Here is a 22,223-nt window from a genome sequence, read left to right on the forward strand (position 1 = left end):
ATAACTAAACAACTAACTGAGAGCAGATGCTCTCTCCATCCTTATGGAGTTTTCAAGCAGACATTGAGATATTTCTAGTACTTTCTGGTTCTCGAAATTATTAGAAAGTAATATGAGGGTCAAATTACAGTCATAGGTAATACAATGATCAATTACATTTATTCATTTACAATACTTATTACAGTGATATAGGGACCAGACTAAAAGTCGCTAAACAGTGGCCAAGTTTGGAGACTTTTGTTCATTTCTCACCAAGTTTGGCAACAAAATAAGTCGCCAAAACCATTGTCAACTTGCGATATCTCGCCAAATTACCGAGATACCATTATTTATTCAGTGTTAAATTGACTTGGCCCTGCATTCTTACTTTTCCAGTATAGCTTTTCTCTTCACATTTTTTGCATTACATTACACAGAAAAAGACAACAATTTCATGTATAATTGAACTAAAATCATCTAATTATGTACAAAATTTGTAAGAATATGGAAGATAAAATTCTAGCTTTTATTTGTTATAGCCTCTGTCATATAATTTTATATAATGCACATGAAGAAAAGCCTTATAGTCAATAATAATGTTGCATTTACAAACGAAAATTTATGGCTAACCAGTAAAAAATAAATTGCTATCATAGCCTTGCTATCTTAATCTAATTTCACTGTCATAATCTTTGCTTGCCTGTGTGTGTCTAATGTCATGTCCACCACATCCGTTACATTTCTATCAGGTTGTTAAATCTGTGCATGTGTTGCTAGATTGTATTATTAGTCAATGAAAATTGCTTCAGTAAAGATGAGTGAAAGCTTCATTACAGATCAGTTTCATTGTGCAACATCTTCATCACTATCTAAATTTTTTTCATTATATATATGTTTCATGTTTAATATATGTATTTTTTAACACATAGATTAATACATAAATTAAATGGGAATATATTTAAATAAAATTGGTTTTTAATGCTTTAATTTATAAAGACTAGAGAAGTCATAGTGCATCCATTTTCTTCTATAGTATGCATTCATTGATATTAAAACTTATTGGGAAAGTCACTTTTATGATCAGTAAGTAGTTTAATTGTTGTATGAAAAGAAATTTCAATACTATGTAAACAATTTATTTTAAAATTTTGATTTGCAGATGCATTTGGGGAAGTTTCATATGCTGTACTTTGGTTACCGTCAAGATTTCGACAATTGCTTATTTACCTTATTGTCATAATATTAATTTTTCTTTTGTGTCTCATTTCTGTTTTGAAACCATGTTTAAGATTAAGACATTATGGATTCTAGCCAAGCAAAATTTATGAAGGAGTTTTATATGTAGTTAATAAGAATTTTTTTATTTTACAACTGGTGATCAAAGTTAATCAGATTTGTGATATATATTAGAAAGAACTGTTCTTTCTTTCATGTTTTGTAAAAATATTGTGGTTGTAGTTAAAGAAGCTTAAGATGTTCCAGCTATTGAAATGACCTTGTTGCTAATGTATGGTAGGTAGATCTTTTGTCACTTTGTGAAGAAAATTAGGAATAGGAAGCAATTGCTGTCCAAAGAAAGATATGAAATGCCTAATGCTCATTTCAAAGAAGTGGTACTACTAGACACTACAGTCCATCCAGTAAAATTGAAATTATTGCCATATATTTAATATAAAGTTTTCTCTTAAAATTAGAAGTTTATGAGCGGAATGTACTTAATGCAGTGATCTTAAACTCAGATTGCATGTGGGCCAAATGCATGACCTGAGAATAGCTATTGGACTGCAGTTTAAAAGAAAAGATGAAGTTTTTTAAATTCCTACTTTTAGTTCACACTTTCCCTATACCTTGTTCAAATTTTCAGTCATTAATAAAATACTTTTTATTCATCTACTCAAGTTCAAATACATTTTTTTAAACTTTTCCAGGGTTTCACGTGATATTAATACAGTTTTTTCACATATTAAAGTCGATTCCTACTTGTGTATTCCTGTTTATTGGAACTAAAGATATCCTGTTTTTTTTAATATATTAAAAAACTTATAAATAATGACCATTTATTAGGAATCCTCACATGTTGTAAAAATTAATTTTAAAATAACTTAGAAATAATAGTACATGTCTGAGATAAACGGGATATTTAACAAAAATAAGTGGCAACATTAAGACAGAGTTTTAAAGTATATGAAATTGTAGTTTTATATAGTTGAAGTGGGTGTAATGTTCCATTATGTAGCAAAAATTTAATAGTAATACATCTAGGATGAAAACTCTTTGCAGCAGGTCAAGCATGTCGTGTGAAATCATTAGATGGAATATTAATTGAAGAACTAGACTGCTACAAACTCACTGGAAAGGTTCCTTGCAATTATAAAGCATTACAAGAGATGGATAGAATGAGAAATTATAGACCACCATCAGCTTCATAAATTAGAAATGAAAAAATAAAAATATTTAAATTTTAAATTTGGATTTTCTGTTAGTTATGCTGTGCTTGAAATCTAAAAGTTGGTATCTGCAAAAAATTGCTGTTGGTCAAAATTTGTGATTCAAACATATTGACAGCTAAATATTAAAATTTTCAGATTGACATTGGTTCAAATAAATGAAATATTATTGAAGTAATCACTAAATAACTTACGTAAAATAAAAAGAAATATATGAAAACTTCCCTAGATGGGCAACACTTGAGAATGAATAATGACAACCTTTTCTCTTTCTTTTATTTATTAGATTTTTCTATGATGCATACAGAAAAATTACATATTTGTATGTAAATTAAACTTCTTTGTTTCTTACTACAGCTGTCAACTACACTATCTCATAATGTTTCAATTTTTATAAAGTTAGAAATCTTAAAGGGGGGGGGGTTCTTTTGCAAAATTATTATAAAGTATTTTCGTTACAAATTGTAGATACTAATCAACAGTCTGGTTCTTTTTTGTAAACTTATTAATTTTCAACAATGGAAAAAAACTGTTAATATGCAAATATACTCCCAAACAAAGCGATTATCCTTATTGCAAAAATTCGGAACTGAGAATATTTATTTTTTGACGAGTGCTAATAAAAGTTAACTAAATCTGTATCTTCAAATTTTTTAATAAGATTTATTTCACATTGTAAACTACTTAGCTCTGTTTCTTGATTTTCTGGAGCATATTATGCATATTCATTTCTTTCACATTTACTCACATTTGTTTTTAATAATGGAAGTAAAATAAAATTGAATTTCAAATCATTAAACTTTTTCTTCAAATTCTTGTCATAATAACGCTAATTAATTTACGGGAAATGTATTTGTAGGCTTGGGGCCACATATTGCCCGTGAGCCACCAGTTTGAGAACACTAACTTACTGGTTTGATACTTTTTACTAACATAGTTGTTTCACTGTCTCTGTATAGCAATATTCATGTCGTAACATGGTAATTTGTAAAAAAAGATGTTGACTTAGGTACAGTCAAAAGTCATTAATTCGGACACCCATAATCCGGAATGATCTATAATCCGGACCTCAAAGCTAAAAACTTTCTGTGCATGCGCCGCGTTGACACATGCGCATAGGCGTTTACGCGTGCGCGTAAGACCTTTACGACTGCGCATATGCATGTGCGCAAGTGCAGAATACGTTTTCGCGTGCGCGTTTAATGTATAACGGACGGTATGAGCTAAAATTATCTAATTATTTATTTCAGTTAATGTTGATGATTTCGTTGTTCCTTAATCTTCGAACTGGATCCGGCTTATTACTTTTTTCAGACTGTAAAAGCAATTTTATAAAAGTAAACTTGAACTTTCGATTATGTCAAATAGAATTTCCGATGCTGGAGCTCCCAAAGGATCTACAAAACGAAAGTACGTTTTGATGTCCATCAAACAAAAAGTGGAATTGCTGCAAAAAATGGATAAAGACATGAAGAAGGTGACAGAGAGGTTATAGTGAAAACGAAAAAATTTCAATTGACAAGTTAGTCGGTATTCTCAGCACATCAATTACAGGACTTGAGCAGTGGAACTTTGTAACTGAACAAGAAATTATGTCTGTTTATAGAATTAAAGAGAAAGTATTATCACATAAAACGAAGCAACTTAAACAACTTACATTGAAAGAAATGTTTAATAAAGTAAACAAATAAATATTAAGCTTTTTTTTTGTAAATTTTGATACCCTTTAGATCATAATTGTTCTTGATTTCATAAATTACGGTTTCATATTTTTAATTTTAGAATTTCTGCATGCAATCTTATGAGATTTAAACTGATGATCTATAATCCGGAATCGCCGAAGTCCCGACGAGTCCGGATTAACGACTTTTGACTGTATTTAGTTTTCAGAAAAAACTGTTAACATTTATATCACTAGTGTAATTTTAAAAAATATATTTTCTAATATCATGTATTATGTACTTTAGTTTAAGAGTTATTAACTTTTTCATCTGTATGCGATTTTCTGCATCAAAAAATTAACGAGTAAAATTCTAATAATGAAATTAAATTTATAGTCATAAAATTATTACAATTATCTGAGTAATAAATATCAGTGGCTTCCAAACTGTTTACCATGGTGCCTTAGTGTATCATAGGTGATTTATATAGGTACTGCAAAATATTTGAATATTTTCATAAATGGTGTTTAGTCCTCTTGTTTGTAGAAATAAATCATCAATGTGTATGTGTTAGCTCAGGAGGAATGGCTAACTGATAGTATGCAAACCATTGTTTCTGGAAGACATTTATTAGCCTATCTGTTGATTTTCTTTTACTCTCAAGGAAATAATGTGGACAATTCAAGGCGCTTTCGTAGCCAAACTTTTTCTGAACGACATTGCGCAAAGAAAAAAGGGGGGACAGTTCTATATCTCCCGTTCTACTGGGCCGATTGATGAAATTCAAATTGCATTTTTCAGTCTCGAAAGCATAGCATTGTTCTAGTATAGGTATTTTGACACAAAATCGGACTTTTTCTGAAATGACATCCAATTTTTTTTATATTTCGGTTCTGTGACTCAAATTATGCGTAGATTAAATTTTGTAATGTTTGGTGAGAAATTTAAAAATTTATCTTGGTGTATTTTTTTCAGTTTGTGCCAAGAATAATTCACTTGGCGAACTTCTTAATTTGTAGCAACTTATTTTTCTTTCCCTTTTTTCATTGTACACGTGCAGGAAAAAAGTCATTTTTCATGTTTTCAAACAATTATAACAAAGTGTCTAAACCACATTTGGGGTTATTATCGCTTATAACGAATAAATCAAATTTCAAAACACCCCAATGTGTAAATTCACATAAATCTTAGGAAATTTTGGATAAAAAACTATATTTTTTCCATGTGTGCTTAGGAGTACATCTACTTTAAGATGATAGCAAAAATTTTATAGGTTATAATTCAAAATATTTTTCGAAAAAATTATAAAATTTAGTTAAAAATACAAATTTTAAGAAAAATCATAAAAAATGAGCAACTTTTATTTGGAAGGAACCTAAATTTCGAATTCTGGAAGAAGGAATTAACTAAGTTTAATAAAAAAAAAAGAGATATTAATAAATATATATCAAATTCAATTAACATGAAGCTAAAATTTTGAGAACTAATTCTTTAAAAACTACTCAGGCGATTTTTACAAAACTTGGCAGTTTGGCATAATTGTAGAATCTGAATATGAAAAAAATTGGCATATCATTTCAGGAAAAATCTGATGTTGTGTAAAAATATGTATATTAGACCAATGCTTATATAAATCTAATACATATCCTTAGTCATGCTTTCGAGACATGAAAAAGCAAGTTGAATTTTGTCAATTGGGCCAGTAGAATGGGAGAACTGTCCCATTTTTTTCTTTCACAGTGTACCTCTGTAGAAGAAAATTATATTTAGCTGTATTGCAGTTGTACACCGAAGACAAAATTTAACAAGAGGGAAAAGAAATGTTTGGGAACCACTGATCTGTATGCTTCTTCCCTTTATTTTAATTTTAGTTTTAGTAATAAAGTTTGTTATTTTAATTCGGAAAAAAAAAAGAAATGAAATATTTGTGTATAGTTTTTTCCCTCAGTTAATGTTTCAGTAATGTTCATTAATAAGAATATGTAATATTTACAGTCCCTTTTTAGTTTGCATGTTGGATATATTAATTGCTAAACAATTTTATTTGGGAAGAAAGCATTTTTTTTTTTAATTTGCATATTATATCTAAGGTGATAAAAAAAATATCTGTAAAGGCAGATACAAGAACCGAAGTAAGTAAATTTTGTAATGGAATGTGTGTCTCGAAATGGCATATTGAAGTGGTATATTGTATTGTTGAAGAGTAGGTAAAAGAATTCTGTCAATGTAGATTGTAGTCTCCCCCAGAAAATTTCAAGCAATATGCATTGCTACAGGAACATGGAGCTCACTCATATGCATTTTATCTGTGAGGATGCAGATGGTAACAGAGCACCTGCTCAAAGGATGCCCTCAGGAATTGTTCTCTTTACCTCCTTTGAGTAGCTATTCCATTTTAGCCATAGCTCCATAGATAAAATGTATGCTGGCAAGCTCTGCCGTCATGTAACGATGCATACTGCTTGATATCCTGATGGGGAATGGCAATTTACATCAGCAGAACTCTTTTATGTACCACTCAACAATGCCCTATACCATCTCAATGCACCATTTCAGCAAATGCATTCCATTACAAAATCTGCTTATTTTGGTTCCCTTTACTTGCTGTTACATTTCTAACAAATATTTTTGAATCACTATGAATATTATATATATATATATATATATATATATATACATATTCTAATCATGGAAAAAAACCTAGTTCTTGCATTTCATATTGCAGGGTATCCATTTGTCACATATATTCAGAACAAATTTAATTTGTAGCATTGAATAATACCCAATGATAAGAACTGTATGTAATACTAAATGTATTATCTTTGATTATTTATTTCCAAATGACTGAATGTAAATATATTCTAATTAAATAATTTTTGTAATACTTGTAATGAAAAGAATTATAATTAAAAATATTACCACTGAAGCTTAATTCAAAAATGATAACGTGTAAATATATGCTTTTTCTAATAATCATAATATTTCAAGTCAGTTTTGAGGTAAATATGAATCATAATTTGCAGTCATTGCATTTGTAAGTAAAAACATTTTAAGAATCTAATATTTACATAAAAAATTGCTGAATTTTGTCAGCAAAGATTTCTGTTAAGCAAAAAGAAATAAAATCTATTAAAGTTTATTTTATTGAACAATAAAAATTTTCTGTAAATGATAATTTTACCTATATAATTTTTGTTAATTTTTCATAATGAGAAATAATCTTAACTTGTTGTACCTCTTATTTGCAGATGAAATAATATTTGTTATAACTATGGTATATTATTGAAAGTACAGATTACATTAAAATACAATTATGTTTTTCCATCTCTTTAGTTATCAAAAAAATTCTATTATATATCCAAGCACTGTATAAAAATTCTCTTTTGCAGATGTTTGCAATATAGTGTACAAAGAAATATTATAGTGCCTTAATATTTTAGTAAATCTTAGTACTTAATGCATATATTTAAAAATATTTATATAATGAATGTTGCATTATGAAACATTTTAATTCTTTCAGCACTGTTAATGTGCAACTTCAAATATTTTCAGAATTTTTTTTTTTTTTTTTTTTTTTTTTTGTAAGTAAAGAGGGTAAATTCAATACAAGAATAGTTCAAATTCTCTTTTGAATTTGAATAAATAATTTGATTAGGCAAGATATGAAAAATGTAATAAATCTCATAAAATATTATAAGAAAATGCTTGTAACAAATATCTTAATGTTTCTTAATTGTGTATCTTTTTGATGCAGCTCATGATATGTGTTTAATAAATGAAATGAATAAGTACTAATATAATGATTCCCTCCTCCCCCCACCCCAAAAAAAGTTTAATTTCTTCATTCTCCAAAAAGGTCTTTATATTAATATAATTGAAAATCACTGTAAACTTTATTTTGGCATAAAAAAATATTGCACATTTTCAATATTTCCTCGTGAATTCCCTTTGTATCCAAATTGGAATGTGTCGTTCAGTTTTAAATAATTTTTCATGTTTCTGTACTCAGCTATTTCACAAAACGTATAGCAACATCAATAAGAAAAAGGTCACTTCATTTCCACTATTTTATGTTTGCCATAGGCTGCAGTTTGAAGCTTGGATCATATGAGACTACAGATAAATCTCTCTTAAAAACTATTTTTAGCAAATTTAATTTTCTACGAAATAAAGATTTTATTTCTTTCAGTTTAAAACTTCAGTTGAAATGATAGTTTTTTAATTTTCCACAACTTATTTCTTTGCAGACTGTTTAACTGAATTCTGCATTTGTTTTTCTAACAAGATAAAAAATTATATTTTTATTGTTCATATTTATAGAATTAAATATTTTATCTAATGGTATACAGAGAAATTTTATGATGGCTTTTTTTCTAAGTATGTCTCTGAACCTGATTAATTTCTGAAGTATGAACAAATATTAGTATTAAACATTATTTCTCTAAAAAGAGCAGCTTTACAGAAGTAATTCTGTGGAGATGTTTTATCCATGTACTTCTCATCTGGAATTGCAAATTGTCATCTGAGAAAGGATGTAATTTTCATGGTTTTAATCCACAGGTTTAAATCCAATTTTATATTTTTTTGGAGGGGTGAGATGCTGACTGTAGAAACCTTTGAATACTTTACCAAACTACAGTTCTATTTTATCTGCTTTAAAAATCGTATTTTTGTCATAGTTATATGCTGAATTTATTATTGCTGCAGCTTTTCAGAAAGATACCTGAAATCCTGCTTTTTTGAGTAAATATCATATAATTTTCTTTAACGCATTCTCTACTGACCAGCTTATATAAGGGTTTTTTCAAACAGAACAACAACTCATATGTAGGACAATGACAAAAGCATAATCCCTATATAATCTTTTGATGAAATCCATACCAACTGCACTTGATATAGTGATCTGCAAGAAACTAAGACTCATATTTGTGACTTGTTGTCTTAGGTTCTGAATTGTTCTTTAAAGAATATTGAAGGTATTAAAATAATATTAAAATCATATTTTTGATTATATTAACCCTGAATGCTCATATTTAGCATTTGGTATTACTATATAAACATTTACTATAGGTTTGTGTAATATGGTGCTTTTTTATATTGGTAGTGAACATGTTAATTTTCTTCAGATTGATGTGATTTTCCTTGAATGCAAGCTTCATTTTATAATTTCATCTAAAGTCTCAATCTGAACAGCCGAGAGGATAAGAAAATAATGTCATGCATTTTTTTAATTAATGGATTGATATGCTTTTGTAGTCATTGCAGAATTCACAGTTCTCAGCATATAAATAGGAAACTCACAGCAGTTAAAAACTTATTGATTCTTATCTATGATTTTATTTCCTAATGTTATCATTTACTTTTACTTTCAAGCTAAATGTAATTCAAAATTCACATTGTATGCACTTATATTAATGTTAAAAAATGGGTTTATATTATGTCTTGATTACTAGTATAATTTAATGTTACGGATAAATATTTAGTATCATTTATTCATTGAGTATTTTCTGTGGTATCTTTATTAAGTATGATCGGATGTGAATATTACAGTTTTGTTTACAATTTGCCTTTAAGGCAAATTATCTTTTTTTGAAAGTGGTTCTGTATGTGTATGTATGTTTGTGTCTAAATTTCTCTTCCTTGGAGATGATATATGAAAAACCTTTTCTAATAATAATAATAATATATATGTGTGTGTGTGTGTCTTTGCAAAAGCTGCAATGGATTGAAAAGGTTTATTACATTTTAATAACTTGGTAAATCTTTACTGCATAGATAAAAGGATGACTTCTGTAGAAAGCTGTAGAATATAATTTTATTATTGGATAAAGATGCATAAAATCTTATTCACAGTAAAATATGCACCCCGCATTCTTATTAGCTTAGCACATCTTCATACAATGGATGCTGCAGAGAAGCGAGCTACATTCGTTTTAGTAAGAATGATGCAAGTGAAAAAGTGATTACACATGAAGAAGTTTCAGTTCTTAATTGAAATCTCTAATCTGATTGGTTAAATAGCATTTGTTCTGCAGTGTTACATTAGATAGTATAATGACGATTTAGTTTGAAATTGTGTAGATAGACATACTATAAATAGTTGCTATTTTTAAGATAGAAAGAGGAAATACCCAAATTAAAATGAAGAATAAAGGGATTAATTCAAAATTAAAGTTAGTAGTTTGCTTTCATATTTTTTATCTTGCATATATATTAAATAATATACGTGGTTAAAAATATTTACCATGGAAGGTAGCTGAAGGCAAGTGTTTTCAGCAGAATATGCTACAAATTTTCCTGCATTCACTATCTAGAGATATCAATACTAGTTTGGTTTTAGAATATTGAAAAGAATGTGTATGTCAGGTAAGATTAGTGAAACTTCTTTGTTTATCTGGTGCAATGTAAGAAATTTCTTTATTACAGCTTGAGTTTATATATAATGGAATGAATTATTATATTATTATGGAAGTTTAATTTTTTCTTATTCAACTAACACACACAGTTGTTATTCCTTATAGGGCTTCCATGTTGTATCAAATATACATAGAATTTTTTAACTTCTTAACTGTGGGAATTGAATTCCTATGTAGCTAACAATCAAATTAAAGAATCTGAGATGTGTTCTTCAAAAAATGTACTTCCATGAAATGTAGTATAAGTACAGAAGCACATTTTGGCTTTGGAAATGAAAATATTTGGAAGTTTATAGTTTCCTTTGTCAATAAAGAAAATTTTACTTAGCAATGTTTTGCTTTTATATAAATGTTGATTATCAATATGGTATCACTGAATATTTTAAAATTGTAACAATTTAAATATGCAAAGAGAATTTGAGTGATCAGTGATACTACATTTGTTTAATATGGAGAATGAAAATTTTGATACAGAGGGACTTTGCTTTTCTTTTAAATTAAGTACTAATTTTATGACAGATTTTTACCAGGTTATCTAGTGGTCACAATTAATATCTGTTCAGCTTTTCATGTTTCAGAATAATGCTTCTGTCATTAATTTCAGTTTGTAATTATTAAAATGTTATTCTTTGAAGTAAGAAATTTTTCAGTTATCTGATGTGATTGGTTGCTTCGGAAGATATTTTAAAAATTGTCTCATGCTCTTCTCAAATATGTGTTGTGATAATTTTATTAATAGTGTTATTTTTCATAAAACTAACAGGTTTTAATGTCTAGAAAATGGCTGTTAGATTTTAGTAAGATATAAATACCTCATTTTACAGCTTTGTGATATGTTTGTAGATTGCAGTTTTATTCCTTATTTTATAGAATTGATATAATTTTATAATCTAGGAAAAAACATTTACACTATAGTGATATTTTAATTGTATGTATTTAGAATATATCAGCATGGATTTTGTGAAACTTCTTATTTTATAATATTTGTATATAAGATAATATTATAGATTTATTATGTATATGAATGATTTATAGAAAAAATATTTACTTTTATTTTATTGAAGACAGAGTTTTTATTTAGATTTGTTACTTTTAAATTCGTATTTCATGTAATTTTTATGTCACTGTAAATTTCTTGGTTCATACATAGTTAAATTTTATACTATGATTTTGGCTTTGTATACAGCTACATAAACGTAAATTCTTCCTTTCGGTCTGTACTTACCAAATGTGCTGCAACATTTTGTATTTATTTTAAACTGTTTTGCATTTGTAATAGTGATTTGAATATTTTTTATGTGTGTATCTGTAATTTTAATCTTTAACATTTTTGTGACTAAATAAACAAATTATAAATAAATCATGAAAAACAGCTGAAGAATTAATTGTACTTTTAAAATATATTATTTTCTTTTCACATTCAAATACACATTTCCAAATTTTGAAGTAAAATACAATTAATATGATTTTTAAATCTTAATTATAAAATGGGTTATTATTTTTCCAAGTTCTTTAGTATAATTTTTAGTACAAAGTTTATATGAAAAATTACAGAGATCTAAGAAACAATTTTCAACTCATGTCTGATAGTAAACTAGCAGTCTTTAAGATAGTCGACATTGCTTGTCGAAACCAATTTAGTCTATTCTGATCTTTTAATATATCAAATTAATAATCTTCAAATTGTACATAAACATTAAAATCAGCAAATTCTTTTTGAATGAGTTATTAGTATATACATACTCATTTACTTTCACCCACATATATATATGGTATATATGTAATATTTTAAGTGCACAGTCATAAATACGATACTTTAACTTCTGATTGTAGACATGGCTGGGTGGAAAAGGCAGGAATAAGACATTCACAAAACTGAATTGAAGTAAAAAAGTTATTGAAGTAAAAATGCTAGTAAAAAAGGAACGTAGTCATTGTTCATCAGAATATAATAGGCATTTGAAATATGCTTTTACCTAGATTTGAAGTTTTTGCCCAAGGGCACTGGCTAACATTTAAGAACACAGTAGTGCTCACACCAAAAAGGTGAATTCATAGACAAGTGCTGCCACTAGTAGTGACTAAAAGAAGGGTAATTTGAAAATTTAAGCTCGAGAAGCAATTAAAAATTTATCATTTTGAATTGTGATGAATGGTTCTTGGCCTTTTGACAGTATGTTCAATAATTGGATCATAGTTTACAAGTTCTCTTATATGGTGGTATTCTGAATTTTGCATTTTCTGGAAAAAATTATGGCAAGTAGAAAGTATTTCGTCATGCATGGAATCAGTCTTCATTTCTTTAAGTATCTGCTTGTTCCGAACATACTACGGGGCATTTAAAATCATCTTTAGTAATTTATTTTGAAAAACTTCTAATTTTTTACTCTAGGTCTCAGCAATGGTGTTCCAGGCAGGAATACCATATAGTAAAATGGGTGGAATCATATTGAGATATAGCATGCGTTTTGTTCTTATGTGAAGTTTCGAGTTTATTCATAGGAGAGGCTAAAGGGCAATAACACCTGCATAAACTTTTCATAGTTTGTTCTTTAAACAATAGTTGTTTGTCAAAGAACATGCCTAGGTATTTAATGGAGCATTAACTGGTATTTGTACATCATTAATTTGAATATCAATGTCAACAGGATTATTCTTTTTATAACTTCTAAAAATAGTGATGTTACACTTATTTGGGTTTAATTTAATTCTCCAAATCTTGAACCAATGATCAGTGTTGTTAACTGCTAACTTTAGTTTGTCAATAGCGAGTTGCAGTTTTAAAGACTTCGTAAGAACGGCAGTATCATCAGCATATTTAGCGATTTTTGGATTTAATGGCTGTGGCATATCATTTATAAAGATGTTAAATATAATCAGTGCTAAAATGCTTCCTTGAGGGATAGCACTTTTAATGATCTTTCTATATTTGAGGGAGATTTTCCAATTTAAACTTGAAACGTGCGATTTTTTTAAATAGGAGTATATTAATTCTTGAGATTGATAGGGAGAAGTGCTTTTTGCATTTTTAAGAGAAGGTCGGCGTGCCATACTCTGTCAAATGCCTTTACTATGTCTAAAAAGCATGCAGCAACAGCATTTTTCTTAATAAAAGTGTCAGCAATAAATTCAGTTGCATTAATGAGCTCGTCTGTGGTACTCTGTCCTTAGCAAAATCCATATTGTTCAGAGTCGACGATATTATTCTTTTCTAGGTGATTAATTAGTTGAACTTAAATAATTTTTTTCATGCCAGTGCAGGGAAGCAGGCTTATTGGGTGGTAACTGGTCATTCCTTTTGGATAAGGAAGTTTATGACTACAGCATGCATCCATTGATGTGGGAAATAATTAAAATGAAGGCAGGCATTAAAGAGATTTTTTAATAATACAATGTAATGCTAGGAAAGTTCTCTGATAGATTTATTGGAGATTGAATCATATCCTTGTGCTTTTCTGATCTTGAGATTCTTAATGATGTACTGTACTTCTTTAGGGAATGTAGTTCCTCGCAAAACCGTATTTATACTGCATAGGTGCAGAAAGTATTCTAAACTATGATTGGTCAATATTAGTTTTAGTTACCTTTCTCAAGCAGTGTTATGTAATTTGGGAGAACAGATGAATTTAGGAGGGAGAACACCAAATCTAGAATAGTTAATTTAAGGTTGCCAATGATTTTTAAAGCAGCTGTTGTATTTTGTTATTTCTTACATATATGTATGTGCACACGCATATGGAATGAATTGCCAAATTAACTGCATTTCCCTGTCAACTGTGGAAGTATGCAAAATGGAAGCAAGTGCATTAAGCATAATTAACATTTCTAAATCATCTTGCATAAACTTCACTGTATTTTTCTTTTTCTAATTTTTATGTGCATTACATTTCATTTTAAATTCATTTCTTGAACATGATCTAGTTTTAATTTTTAAAAGGGGATTATTAAAAGCAAGGGATATTAATTAAATTGCAGTTAGTTAACATAAGAAAGAATTTATCTTGTAGCTGATATAAATGAGCAGCTGCCATGAGATAATTCGAATTTCCGCACATGTTTGACTAGTGAAAAATTAACTGAAACATTTTGTAAATGCCTAATATTAACTTGTTTACTTTAAAAAATTCTTCTCCTCTGTCTGAATTATATATATCATACTACAAATGTTTTAATGAATTTCATTATTTTTTAACAGAAGTTTTTGATAAAATGTGAATATGTATGATATTAAAACACTTTTAAAGTTGCATTAGATATTGCCCCATGAAAACATGACCACCTTTTTTAAAAAATAATCATATTACCTATTTATTAAGAAATAATAAAATTTCTTTCAATTTACGTTTGTTTAGTGGTTTTCTTTTAATTATAAGAATAATTTGTTTGCTTCAAATTATGCATGCTTTCCTTTTCTTAACTATACTTCACATATTTTTTCCATAAAAAATTAACTTTACGAAACGCAATTTTGGCGTATACTCAGTATATTAACGACGTAACCCCTGCGTTCGCAAGGGTTTGCTGACGACTTTTGATATTATAGATTTTTTAATGCACTGAGAAGGATCCCAAACGAATCGCCCGTCGGGTGGACAATCATTAAACTAGTTCTTGCACTAGTGTCTCATGTTGTTACGCAAAACTGATTCCGAATTTCTTGATTGCATAAAGACCTAATTATATGAAACATTTTCTATTTGAATAAAAATGCATATTATATTATGCTAGGTTTTCCTTGCAGCATTTCTAGTCTTTGTGAAATTAATAAGTAGCATCATCATCGTGCAGCAGTTTGTTACGGATGTAAAAATGCGCTCCTGTAATGGTGCGTAAGATTGTGTTTTGAGTCATCTGCAATTTATTGATATTTGAGCTCGTAGCAGTCGCCCAGACAGGGGACGCATAACGCATAATTGGTCGTAAAATAGAAATAGAAATCTGCCTTTTCCTTCTCAGATCTAACTGCGAGCTGCGTCCTAGCAGTACTTGTAATTGTTAAGCAACTCCTCTGGTCTTGTTTGCAAGGTAATTGACATGCGTGCTCCACGTGAGTCTTTGATTCAAGTAAACACCTAAATACTTGGCTTTGTTTACCATCAGGACACGTTGGCCGAATAGGTAAAGTGGCTGAACTGAGACCAGTATTTTCTTCCTTCTAACAAGAAGTAGCTGTGATTTAGTCGCATTGATGGAAATCTTCCAGTTGGAGCACCACTCCTCAATGTCCATAATAATATCCTGCTTAACAGAAATTGCCCTGTTAGGCTGAATAGATCTGACTGCTACAGCAGTGTCATCCGCGTAGCAGGCCAGCAGTGTTTATCCCGCGGAAATCAGCTGTTGAGTTTATCTCGCGGAAAATCAGCCGCATAGAAAAGCTAGACTACTGGGCTAAAATAGGACCCTTGGGGAACACCTGCAGCGATAGTTTTGTATCCAGAATGAGTCAGCTTGCAGCTAACTGTAAAGTAACGATTTGCAATATAAGATCGGGTGAGTAAGATCAGTTCTCTAGGCAAATTCATCATTATCAATTTTTTTTTTATATATTAAGCCTTCATGCCAGACGCAATCAAATGCTTTGGCCACGTCCAGCATGAGCACTGCAGTACAACTCTTATGATGCAGAGCAGAGCTGATAAATTTCACAAGCCTAATCAGTTGTTTAGATGAACAAAGTTCGCTCCTAAATCCGCACGATCTTCCGGAAGTAACTGTAAATAAGGCTGGAATTTCCTTAAAATTATTCGTTCAAATATCTTGCCTATATTAGAGAGCAAGCTTGTGGGTCTGTGATTCTCCGCCTTAGCCTGCAAATGTCCTTTGCAGGCTTCGGTAGTAGGAAAACTTTTGCGTACTTCCAGCAGTTTGGGAAGTAGCATAACGTAATGAAAATATTAAAAATGCTGGTGAGTCTTGTGATTCCACCGCGCGGGAGGTTCCTGATCATTAAGTTCGCAACTCCATCAATACCCGGGGCTTTCTTGGAGGTTCAATTTGGAGATAATATCCGTAACTTCTCTTAGATTAGTTAAACCATCGGCATTTAGAACCATGGGAGCACCTAGCCATTATTCTACTTTCATTCTGACTTGGGTTTCAAAATGAACATTACAAGGTGTCCGATTGGGAGAAAACTGCTTTTCAAGATGTGAAGCGAAAATCTGACATTTGTCAGTATCTGAATAAGCAGTCATGCCGTTAGCAATTAATTGGCCTATCACACTGATGCGTCCTCTTTAACATTTTTGCAAACTGCCAGAAGGCGTCACTGTCTAACTTTAACTCCTCCATTTTATCATTCCAAGCCTCACACTTTAATTTTTGCATTTCAAGCTTAATATGCTTACTGATCCTATTTAACTCCGTTTTAGTAACTGGGTCCCAGGTGATATTATACACCCTTCGTAGGCTATTTCTTTCGGCTATGAGAGATTTGATGTACCTTGGAATCTTAGCGATTTTGCTAGACCTTTGAGTAACATTGATGGAAACATAGTAAGAGTCATTAAGACATGTAGTAAAGTTATCAATCTCCTTGTCAATATCAGAAGGGCTTTTCATAACACCTAATTTAGGGAGCCTCGCTTTCACAACATTGTGGTATATTCCCCAGTCGGTATGGGTCTTAACATTTGTATAATTAATACTGGTGACCCCTAGTGTAGCAATCACAGGAGTATGATCAGAGCTCAAGTCCCCTCGAACCTACAGCACCATATAAATTCCTGTTCTAGACAAAATGATATCCAGAATATCAGGCCTGTATCTGATGTTGCTGGGCCTGAACGTCAACACAGCAGGCGCAAAAATACTAACTGGTGGTTACTGATATACTCTCTCAGTATTTTACCATTGTGGTTGGTGCTGCGGCAGCCCCAATCTTTATGCTTACTATTGAGATCGCCAACAACACTCATTATTGAGGAATCTGGAATAATATTTTGTAATATTTCCTCAATTAGGCTATTAGTTGGGGGGTTGTAAATAGCCGCAAATAAGATATCTCCAATCTTAGGCAAGTTAATAGAAGCAACCACAATTTCATAGCCCTTGTCTCCTTCAGTCGAAATTATGTATGATGAATATTTACAATGAATGTAGATGAGTGCTCCATCTCCTCTGTGATGTAACCTATCACATCGGTAGGTTCTATAATTTTTTATGCTAACTCTGTCTCCTGGGGTGATGTGCGTCTCGGAGATCAGGCAAATATCAATGTCGTTCTCATACATAAAGTCCTCCAACTCATCTTTCTTTCCTCTCATGTTGTTAGCGTTCCACATTAACATCTTGATTGGCCTAAAATTATTGTCTTCCCTATTCACGACTGGGTTCATTATTGTCCGCGTTGAAACTACTAGGAGCTAAATTTACTTGTAGAATGTCGGAGGACTTAATAACCTCAGCAAGATTTTTAAGCCCTTCAAAAATACTTATAGCTTCATCTAGAGTATTCGTGGTTTGCCCGCTAACAACAGCGGCATAAGATTTATTGATAACTACTCTGTCACTGAGTTTCTTCAAAGGCGGATTTTGAGTATTTATTTTGGGAAAACTCGGGTAATCCCTGTAATTGCTTGTATGGTCTAATTGGCAATTTTTATACACTTAGGTTTCTCTTCTCTTGGCTAGGGGGTAGGGGCAGTCTTTTGAATAATGATCGCCAGCACATTTCATGCATTTGGAGTCATGCATACATCCTGCCTGGTCTTGATGAAATGCCTGATACCGAAAGCATTGTACCGGCCGTTTCCTTCCTTTGTAAGCTTCTACTTTAACATTCAGCAAACATAATTTAGTTATATTATGTATCCCTTTTATCTGATCAAAATAACCAGAAACAGGGGCAGATTAAATTTTTCTCCATTTCTGCGTCTTACTAATTGCGAGACTCGTTCAACAGGGAAACCTCTATCTATCGGTTCGTCAGCTATTTCTGAGGTTGGCGTGTCGATCGGTAAGCTGCGTATAACAACTTTAACCTTCTTGTTTTCGAGTAATATAAATGAGTGATATTTCACTCCTTTGACATTAAGTAATGCTGTTAAACTCTTATGAGTTTCTATACTGTCAACTTTTAGCTCATAGTGGTCTTGAGCTTTCATTATACCTAATTTTAGCTTAATTCCTGCATCTTTAAACATTTCCTTATATTTTGACTAGGAATATTTACCATCCTGTATAATAATCGGGGGAACTTTATTGCTCACTTTATTTGGATATACACTGGTGGGTAAAAGTTAAGCAATAGGTGTTCTTTTTTGCATAACTCCACGAGAAATCATCTGAGAGACATGAAATTCGGAATTAAGAGACAGCATTTTGTATTTAAACGATGACAAAAGCATAATTGCGCTAAAATGAATACAATGGATACAGTATGAAATCAAACAAAAATAGGCTTTATTGAACTCATAGTATCATTATACATGATTGTCTGTACAAGAGGAAGAACAACAAGCAGATGTTCCTTACTATGAGATATACCCTCCCCTTACTGCAATGGTTGCTTCGAACGGTCTCTCCATACTCAGCACCAGATTGTCCAACAGATCTTGAGGTAAGACGGACCATTCCTCAATCAGCATCTATTTCAGTTGCTAGGTGTTCCCCGGAGGATGTAATCGTGCCACAAGGCATCTCCCCAAGGCATCCAACACATGTTCTACGGGATTCAAATCAGGGGAAAGCTGTTTGAACAAATCGTTGTTCTAACAGCTGGCCAATCCATTTGAGTGATATCTTCACTTTTCAGTAGCTTCTGAACAGCAGGAGTCTGGTGTGGTCGTGCATTGTTATCCATAAAACGAAGTCTGCTTCAATGACACCTCGGAACAGACGCACATGGGGAAGAGTCACCTCCTGACAATAGTGATCTCCGGTCACAGAATTTCTGTCGAAAACGTGGAGCTCTGTCCGCCCGTTCAGCATAATGCCTCTCCAGACGAGATCTTCAGAATACCGCAACGGTCTCTTTCCGTGATTTTACTGAGATTAAACCGTATTCCGACCTCTCTCCAAATCAATTTGTGTTGAGAATCGCTTGTGGCACTAAAATGACTCTCATCCGTAAGGAGGATACAATTCCATTGATGAAATGCACAGTTTTTGCGCTTCTTGCACCACTGTAAACGGTGACGCCGATGGCCAACTTTCAAAGGGATGAAGCGTTCAGGACGGCAGGAAAATAAACCACCTTTTTGAAGGTTTCTGCACACAGTAAACCACGACACTTGTCGCCCCGTTGCTGTACACAGTTGTTGAGCTATGGAGTTTGGTGACTGGTTTCGGGTTCTTTTCGCCTGCGAGACAATATATCTGTCATCCACTGCAGTTGTTTTCCTTGAGCGGCCACCACCAACCTTTCTAACGGCCGATGCTATTCGCACCAACATTAACCACGCATGCGCATTGAGTTGTCAAAGGCGGGTTTCTACCTTGGCGTAGTTTATCATTTTTTAAGCGTTGGTGACTTTCAAAAGTTTAGAAAGGAAAATGGGTTCCTTTTCTTGTAAAAAGAAGGAGCACATTTCCTTTTATTAAAGTATATATAAAAAAGGCAGATTTTTATGTTCGCAATGTTTATCCTTTTCCTGAACGGTTTGAATAGTTTAAATTACTGATTTGAAGGGGGGGCAAAATCATGTTGACATTTTTTGTTTTTCTTAGAATACATTTAGCTTTAAAGATGTGTTTTGCTCAATCAAGCTTTTAATTCATTCCTCTTTGAAAAATTTCGTCCGATAAAAGGTACTAAAAATTAGACAGCGGATTTCTGTGTAGAAAATTTAGACAAGAAATAAATTAAAAGCGATTATATGAACTATTAATGAATTATTCTGTATGCCTGCTTATTTTTTTATGGAAATACTTGGCATTTTCAGGACACAAAAAGTGCTTTAAAGAACTTTGAAATATTAGTACAAACACATTAATCAATTAAATTGAAATAAATAATGGGATGTAATTTAAAAGAAAGAGATAATTTAATGTAAGAGATTTAGATTTAAAAATTTGTACACACAACTCAGATTTATTTATCAGATTTTGTAAGGTTTTATTTCATAAATAACTTTGATTTTGAAATTTGGCATTTGAACCTATAAACCTGTGTGGATACTGAAAAAGTGATGAATATATAAGAATATTATCATTTTCAGTAAGTTTACTTATTGAATAATAAATTCTGACAGTCCTATGCTATGAATAGGGTCTAAGTTTGCATAAAAATTCTTCTGTTAAATAAAAGAATTTAAGTAATTTCTGTAACCTTTTTGTCAATACACTAAAGATTATTTAACTAATTACTCGTCCTCGCTTGCAATTAGAACCATCATTAAATCCCTATTTTATCTAATCATTTCCTGAACATTATCATGTATATAGATTGACTTCGTCTTTGTAACTGATAATTATTACTTGCAAATTATTCTCTTGCTGGTGAACTATTAACAACCCTTTCTATTGCTGAGTTAGGTTTAACAACCTTCGCTCTCACTACCGCCTGCCTTACGGAAATCGGCGTAAAATGCTGGTACCTGGGCTGCTTGTGCGCATGCGCTAACGTAGGTGGTGTGAATAGCCTGTTAGCTATTCGCACCGTCGGTGCGATTAGCCACTGCGCCTTTCTAACAGCCCTACCTATGGTTTGCAAGGCTTTCCAAGCGCACGAAAAGACACTTTTGGTGATTCCGAACTCTTCAGCTATACTGGTCACACTTCGTCCCTACTCCAAATTTTCGATCATTCTTTCACGTGTGAAGTCATCCAGATGCGTGCCGACCGTACGCATTTTGCGTACGCTCACGTAGCCTGTGACTTTTTTTCTTGACATTTGAATACGCATGATCTTTCTACTGAATTGCGTGTCCATTGTACTGAACGCAAGAACCCCCTTTTCTACAATTTAATGGCTATCTTATCAAAATTTACATTGTTGCTTAAGTGTTGCACACCAGTGTATGAATTTATCCGTATCCTGCTCATTATTTTTGACAGAATTGGTGCCAGCTTCATAATCATGAGTACCACCTATTGGGGGCCTTAGATTTCTGAGGCGCAAGCGAGAATACATCCTTAGGAATTATAGCGAATTTCTTCCTTTTGGCTTTTGCAGCGGTTCCTTGTATATTTGATTTAATGGAGTTTTCCTCAACATTTTCTGAGGAGGGAACAGTATCCACAGGAAGGCCAGCAAATTTATTGTTACATTCCGTAGTCGTAGAGGCCGGATCTCGTCTCCACTTATTGTTAACTTGTTGGAGACCTTGGAAATCCATTTCCTTGGAGTCCTCATCTGGAACTGTTGAAGCAGTAGCAGTGGTATGATTGAGGGCTAAATCAGGGAACATAACATTGAAGTTGGACAACTCCTTCACTAGAAGCTTAACAAACTTCTCGGTCAATTCATATAGGAAGGTGTCATCTGAATCCAGGGTGCCATTTTCCTTACGGCTCCTGAGTTCCTGGTAATCAGTTGTGAGTTGTTTTAAGAATGCCATAATCGGTAAGCCAGTCAGTCGTTTTGCGAAAAAATCAGAGTGAAGAAAGTGCACTGACACAGAAAAATAGCAGATACACTTTAAAGTGCATCACACACAGGGCACTTAAGGCGGTTTTACAGTACCCAGAATGCAAGGCTCAATGGGACCAACCTTCTATTAGCTCCAGCAAATGCAGAAAATTAACACAGTATAAATTCGTAGTAAGAGCGAGGG

At 31.8% G+C, this 22,223-nt stretch overlaps 2 protein-coding genes across 3 annotated transcripts in view; one reads left to right on the forward strand and one right to left on the reverse strand.

Annotated features, from left to right (window-relative positions):
• Mppe (Metallophosphoesterase) overlaps window positions 1-14,227 on the forward strand; it is a 54,776-nt gene extending 40,549 nt beyond the window's left edge. The window contains exon 8 of one of the 2 annotated variants that reach the window (XM_035352143.2): window positions 1,139-14,227. In XM_035352143.2, coding sequence (XP_035208034.1) covers window positions 1,139-1,290 — 152 coding nt within the window. In that variant the 3' untranslated portion in view covers window positions 1,291-14,227. The remainder of the gene's footprint in view (window positions 1-1,138) is intronic. The other variant, XM_035352145.2, reaches the window with a different exon arrangement.
• Window positions 1-22,223, reverse strand: part of LOC118182762 (dehydrogenase/reductase SDR family protein 7-like) — a 104,335-nt gene that overhangs the window by 74,298 nt on the left and 7,814 nt on the right. The window lies entirely within an intron of this gene.

The sequence above is a fragment of the Stegodyphus dumicola genome, chromosome 10, assembly GCF_044657685.1.
Source record: "Stegodyphus dumicola isolate Sdum_Otavi_A_Nest chromosome 10, ASM4465768v1".
NCBI lineage: Eukaryota > Metazoa > Arthropoda > Arachnida > Araneae > Eresidae > Stegodyphus > Stegodyphus dumicola.